At 43.9% G+C, this 7,166-nt stretch overlaps 1 protein-coding gene across 1 annotated transcript in view; it reads right to left on the reverse strand.

Annotated features, from left to right (window-relative positions):
- The window catches only part of NECAB1 (N-terminal EF-hand calcium binding protein 1), a 204,036-nt gene extending 197,149 nt beyond the window's left edge, over nt 1-6,887 (reverse strand). The window contains exon 1 of the mRNA XM_044245339.1: nt 6,732-6,887. Coding sequence (XP_044101274.1) covers nt 6,732-6,830 — 99 coding nt within the window. The 5' untranslated portion in view covers nt 6,831-6,887. The remainder of the gene's footprint in view (nt 1-6,731) is intronic.
- Between the last annotated feature and the right edge of the window lie 279 nt (nt 6,888-7,166).

The following is a 7,166-nucleotide window of genomic DNA, read 5'->3' on the forward strand; positions in this document are numbered from 1 at the left end:
CAGCTATCTTTGATAATGAGTTCAAAATGTTTTTCTGGGCAATGAGTCTTTTCTCTCCTCTTGACCCACGAGCTCAAGGACTGGACAGAGCACTGGGACCTGGCAAACACGGTATCATATCGCTCTGGCCACAGTGACTACTCAGGCAAAAGCACAGGAAGGCCATGGCTTTCCTTTAATTATCAAGACAGAAACATTTTCTTGGGGCTGACTCTGAACCTGAGAAGATATGGGTAGGAAGCTGCTGTCCTCCCTTCTATTATTATATCCATTATGGGTTGAACCACGTTGCCTCAAAACAAACGTGGAAGTCCTAACCCCTAGTAACAGTGAAAGTGACCTTGTTGAAAAATAGTCTTTGCTGATGTAATCAAATTAAGATATGATCTTACCAGATTGGGGTGGGCCCTACATCCAAAGACTGGTGACTTGATAAGGAAAGTGAGATTCAGAGAAGAAAAGAAAGAGAAGACCATATGATAATGGAGGCAGATATCAGTGTGATGCTGCTACAAGCCAAGGAACGTAAAGGACTGGCCACTGTGAGAAGCTAGGAGACAGGCATCAAGCAGATTCTCCCCAGCAGCCTTTCAAGGGAGTGAGGCCCTACCTACACCTTGATGGCACCCATCTAGCCTCCCGAACTGACAGATCACATCTGGTTGTGGAAGGCACACCCTGCGCAGGACACTTACAGCAGCCATAGGAAACCAATACAACATACAACCTGGACAGAGCCAGCCCTCAAGAAACCAGTGTCCATCAGGAGACTGAAGGAAGTGGATCCCGGTGACACTCTCTGAGCTTCGGATCAAGCCATCCTGACAAGATGATCTCCATTTTTTATTAAGGAGTCAATAAATTATTGTTTTAAATCTTAAGATAGTCTGGGTTATTTTTCTTTCTGTTAACAACAATCAAATTAGCCCCAGCTGACACTATAGACGGACAGAAAAAAAAATCTGGAAAATACAACACACAGCTATGATATATATAGTACCAAAGAAAATGTGCCTTTATCATATTGGAAAGATAACCTTGAATCACATGAAAGGGGTATTTGAGGATCATTTTTCTGAGCAACATACAGTTATGTTAAGTAACTAGAGCTACTCTTTAAATTTAGGTCATCACTTCTTGGTGGGCAGCTTGAAACATGAGCAATAGTTTTTACTCCCAAAGTTTTATGACTTTCTACTAAACAAACATTATTCTCTTTCCTTCTGTTGACTTTATAAAGATGAAGTATGGCTAAATCTAATCATTATTATAAGATACAAATATGATTAATAAAAATCTCACCAATGAGAAATTTCCAACAAAAGATATGTATCATACTGACTTATGTGCATAAGTTGGTGCCCCTTTATCAACTAAATTTATTTAATTACTGTAAGAAAACTACTTTCAGTCATAAGAGCTTCTATGCTTAGAGCAGAATGAGACACAAATTCTTTTTAGTCCACAGAGGTAATTTCCAGTGGGGGTTTTGGGAATTCATCTACCATTCCCAGCTTCCCCTTCTCCTTTGAAACTATGAAGCCGCAGTTGAGAGGGAGACAAAAACACAGCCTAATTCTTACCTTTAATATGCCCTAAGATTCTATTTCAATGTCTTTTGGGTCCTTATGAGTAACAAGAAGAGGAATAACCATATACTAGAGACTCAGACCCCTGACTTCCAACTGCCTTAAATAGTATTCAGCCTCCTAGCAATGAAATTAAGACAGTAGCTTTCTTTAAGACAGTTCTTTGTAGTTAAATATGAACAGGACTGTCTCTGCTGCAAATTTTGCCTCTGAGCCCACAGACTAATAAAAAATGTACTGCAGATGAAAACTGAGCTCATTACATTACGCCTTCATAGTCATCTTACCAGTTAGCACCACAGGATAGATCGTAAATAGATATAAATATTATGGTCACCATTAAAACTCAAATGTACAGGTTTTGCTGTGTTTTTGCAACAATTTAAGATTTATCAAATGGCATCCTTTGCCCCAAAAGCTATTCTTTGATGGTCTTCATTGAAATTCCTCATTTCTTGTCTGAAGTTATTGAAGGCAGGTGTTAAAAGGCAAATCTTATCTCGGAGGCCTAAAAAACGGACAGTCACTATTTACTGAACTAATATTTGCTAAGTGCTCCCTACTCTGTACCAGGTTAAAATTAAGTAATGAGATGTGCCAGTCAGCCTCCTGAGAAATGGGGATAGAGGGCAGGGTAGTTGGCACTCATCCAGAACGCGGAGTGGCTTCCAGAAGAGAAGACCTGCTAGGTAAACCATAGAGAGCAGACCTTGACCTCCAGGAGGCAGTGTTGCCACCACTCTGCTAGTTGCCATGAAAAGGATGCAGGGGAGTGGGCACTGAATGAGGAATGGAGAAAAGGTATGCACTTACATTTTTATCTTCTTAATCTTGCCTTGTGTGAGCAGTTCTAGATGTATTATAACATTAAAAACAAGTTTCTCGGGCGCCTGGGTGGCTCAGTGGGTTAAGCCACTGCCTTTGGCTCAGGTCATGGTCTCAGGGTCCTGGGATCGAGTCCCACATTGGGCTCTCTGCTCAGCAGGGAGCCTGCTTCCTCCTCTCTCTCTCTCTCTGCCTGTCTCTCTGCCTGCTTGTGGTCTCTGTCTGTCAAATAAACAAATAAAATCTTTAAAAAAAACCAAAAAACAAAAAACAAGTTTCTCTTATTTCTGCAGATTCTTAAAATTAGGAGTGGTATCTGCCTGCCCAATTAGGGTAGACGATGAGGGGGTTACCTGCCATTCTCCCAATGGAACAATCTCACTCAAATTATCTAGCGCACACTAGGCAAGATAGGAGATATACGGCTCTAACAGACTTCGGTCACAGAACTGTTATACCTGGAAAATGGTTTCTTTTGTTCCTTTTTTTTCTTTTTTAAGATTTTATTTATTTATTTGAGAGAGAAAGAGAGAGAGAGAGAGCATGAGAAGGTGTAGGGTCAGAGGGAGATGAGGGCTCCCCGCTGAGCAGGGACCCGATGCAGGACTTGATCCCGGGACTCCAGGATCATGACCTGAGCTAACGGTAGTTGCTGAACCAACTGAGCCACCCAGGCGCCCCTGGAAAAATGGTTTCTGCCCTGACAGTGCCAGTCCATCTGGTGACTTCTACAGATGAGTATACATGCATATGTACAGAGCTTCAGAATTTCAGTATCTTTGCCAAGCAAAGCTTTCTCTTGTTTTCACCAAGTCCCTGACCATCCAGGCACTGTGCCTTTTGTTCAGGGTTCATGGGCGTGCATGCTTGGTTGGGGGAAGGAAGAGAAGACAAACAGTAAAATCATCTCTTGCCTTCAGAACCTCCCAGGCCCCACTTCTGCCTCTAGTCAAATGAGGAAGGGCCACTGCCCTTCCAGCTAAAAACCAAAATTGTTTGAGAGAAGACAGTGGCATCAAGTGGTGAAGTTGTAACCAACTTCACATTTTTCGTGCTTGGTTTTTCTCCCGTTGCACAGGAGCAGAGTTGATGAATGTCAAGATTCAGAAGAGGGTCCACATGCTATACAGACTAGGATTCTGAAGTTTATTCTCTGTTATCTGAAATGAACTAACCTGGGAAAGGAGAAGGTGCAGGTATTAAGATGGAAAAAAGCCGTCTTGGTCCTGGACGTTCCACGTTGCTGCAAAGGAAACCCAGCGCAGCCCCTCTCCTGCCGGTGGCAGGTGGTCTGCAGTGCATGCCCTTGCTTTGCTGCTGACACTGGGTGTTCTAAGCCCCCAGGAGGCATTCAAGAGTATTGATGAACAACGGAGATATCATTCTGTCATTTTTTTAGACAGAAAATAATATACACCAGATTCATAATGGAACAGTGTCTGTATTAGTTTGTGGATTTGGCTACTGTTACCTAGGCATTCAAGAGGGAACACTGATGTAGCAATAATAGTTCAAATTTATATAGCACATTTCCCTTTTCTTCTCAGTTTTCTTATCCTATGAACTCTCACTTAATACAGCAACCTCTAGAATTAAGTACCATAGTCATCACTGTTGCTCATTTGGACATAAGGAAAATGAAGCAAAAGCCAATAGTTACGGTAAGTCTCTCCCTGATTTTTTATCTATGGCTTCTTCCTTACCAGCTGGACATGCCTAGTCATGTCATCAACAGTATCCTCAAAAGCAGTTCAGATCATTTCTCAGAGGACTGATTATTACAGCAGCATTGGAATACAAACACTGGAAATCAAAGTTTTCTTCAAATTTGGAAATTAGTCTGTGTGACGCAGAAAGCCCTAATGGGTTTCATTCCTTTTCCTCTTTGGAATAGGGGATATCTATTTTCTTATTATAATCTGAATGGAATTCAAAAAGCAATCTTTTTTAGCAGTGCTACTAGAATATATTAAAACAAATCAAATAAATTATGTATTTATATTTCACATTTTATTTTTGCTAAAAGCAGTATGATCCAGAAATGAATAATTCAAAAATCCCCAAGTAAATCCTTTTTCATGTCATATATTTCACCAGAGTGATAGATTTTTCACAAAATATCAAGAAAAGTATAAACAAAATCTTTCCTATTTGACATAAAATCCAGTGGCAGTTTTTTTTTCTTTTATAGACACTAACATTTTACTGGCAAACAAGCAGGTCAACACCTCTCACATGAAATCAGTTTTATATTTTTATTTTTAAATTCTAGAAATAGAAGAGGGTAAGGGTATCCTATTCATAGAGTACGTGTTCCTTCAGGATGGGGACCTGATGCTATTTATTTCAAGAGCTTGAGAGCAATCGTGTAGATACAATAATAAATAAGATTTTAATTTCCTCGTTTTTCTTTTTTTTCTTTTTGAATAGCAGCTTGAACAGTTGGGCCAAGATTAGTGTGTATGTCAAAGAGGATGACCTTCATTTATACAGTTCAATCCTTCCATCTCCACAGTATCACCAGGATTTGTTCACTGCTTTAAGAAAGTCACAGAGGAGCACTTGATATCCTTGGGGGACGAGTGAAGATCAGGCCAGAATGAATGGAGGGCTCTCTTGCCTTCTCTGAATCAACTTTCCGGGAGCTTAGCCATTGACCTTATAACAGACATGCGTTTCTGGGACCCTGAAGAGTCCTTTCTCAGGGGAGCTGTGTGTCCCCTTCTCCCAGCAAGGTTTCCTCAGGGGCTTTTTGGCCACGAATGGCAGGATTGAAAAGGTAGGTTATCAGCCATTAGCACCCAAACATCACCTGCTAGACCAGAACAGGAAGAATAAGGTCCTTAATCCTATTGAGAAAGGAATGGGAATCAGATTGTTTCAGTGGGAAGATGGCCTGCCAGGAAAGCCTGGATCTCCAACTGGAACTGCATGGTAATGAGGGGAGGAAGCTGCCAGGAGACACAGCTGAGTCTTACCTACAACATTTGCCTTAGACCAGACATAACTATTAATACGGTTTTCTCTCCCAATTAAAAAATCCTAGCTAATCCATTCAAAATAAACTTGGAGGGCTCTTCATCCCATCCCCCTTATCTTCATGACATCTGCTTCACCATTATGATGCTGCTAAACTGATTTCCTCACATTTTCATCTCTCCACAAATAAATGTACTTTAATTTTATATATAGCTGGATTTTCATAAGAAATGATCTCAGGGAAGGGTAGAGGAAAGAACACACAAGCACTCCTCAATGCCTTTTGCCAATTTTCTCTCGAGCTTAAATGAGAAGGGGTCAGAATTGTCCCCACTGAGCCAGCAACTACCTCCAGGGGACAGCATAAATGTGACAACGGAAGGGCAGAGGGAGCAGGAGCTGAGGGACAGGAAAACCGTGAATCCTAACAGCAGAGAAAAGAACTGGGCAACAAGGTGAAATAAATAAATAAATAAATAACCAGAAACTGCAGAAAGAGACAGTAAAGCAAAACTGAGAAATAAATAAGAAACAAAACTGCTGTGAAAGTAAAAACCCCAGCGTGAGGGCAGAAAAATATAAAAAAGAAAACCAAGAATAAGGAGAAACCATCACCATCTCAGAAAATAAGGAAGGAACTCAGTCCGGAAAGGAGGGGTGGTGGAGAGGCCCAAAGGAAGAACAGTCAAAAGGTAGAACTGATGAATGGTAATTGAAACTTGGAGAGGTATAGGGAAGGACAGTAACAGGAGAGAAAAAAGGGGAAACAGGAGGTGGCAATGAAAAAAGTATCATCATGAAGGAGGTGTAAAACAGGAAAACAAGTGTGTTTGCAAAGTAATTGTTCTCTGTGGGGATTGGGGAGGGTGGCGTGGCATCACAATCTCTGTTTCCCCATTGCCTTTGAGCTTCAGGGAGACAGGGGCTGCAAACAAGGCACATCAGAAAGGAGTTGAGTTATTGTTCCCTCCTGCCATTAGACCCCTTTAAAATGCTCTCTTCAGCTGAATGGAGACCGTTGTAGTTACACATCGAGTCCCCAATGAAACTCACGTCGTTGGAAAATTTAACTTCTGCCGTTCATTCAGGGTTGTTAAGCCCCGAGCTGCAGGTGCGGTGCAACCCTTTCTACAAGTTGAATGCGAGTCATTCCTCCCGCATTTGCTCGGTGCATTTACAGGGGTTTGGGGGAGCAAGGTAGGTGGTAGTTCTCGCTGGCGTTCTGGGGACAAAACAGCTGACCAGCTGCTGAGCAGTGCCTGGACCCACCGCCCTCCTCCCGGGGAAGAGGAAAGATGCAGGGGGACCAACGACCCAACTCCTGCGCCCTGGACTTACGTCGAGGAAGATCGACATGCCCTTGGACAGCTGCAGGGCAGAGCTGAGCTCTTCCGAGGAGTTGTTGGAGGACGGCGACGTCTCCCGGGAGTCCTCCATCCTTCGGAGCCCTGGCGGCGGCGGGCGGAGCGGGACTGGGCGGCCGCACGGTCTCGGGCAAGGGCGCGGCCGCAGTGCTGCGGGGCTCCGGCTCCCGGGCGGGCGTTCGCTCCCGCGCGCCTCCCCGGCGTCTCTCTCCGCTCGCTCCCCCTCCCGGCTCGGGCCTCCGCGCTCCCACGCGCTCTCGCTCGCGCCTCCCCCTCCCCCGGCTGCTGGCGCGGGATCCGTCTCCTCCCTGCACTTAGCAACCGCTGCGCCCCTCGCGGGGAGCGGAGTTTGACCTCCGCATTGCCATTGGCCGCCGCCCGAGACGACCCCGGAGCCCCCGCCCAACCC

This window comes from Neovison vison, chromosome 4 (assembly GCF_020171115.1).
Source record: "Neovison vison isolate M4711 chromosome 4, ASM_NN_V1, whole genome shotgun sequence".
NCBI lineage: Eukaryota > Metazoa > Chordata > Mammalia > Carnivora > Mustelidae > Neogale > Neogale vison.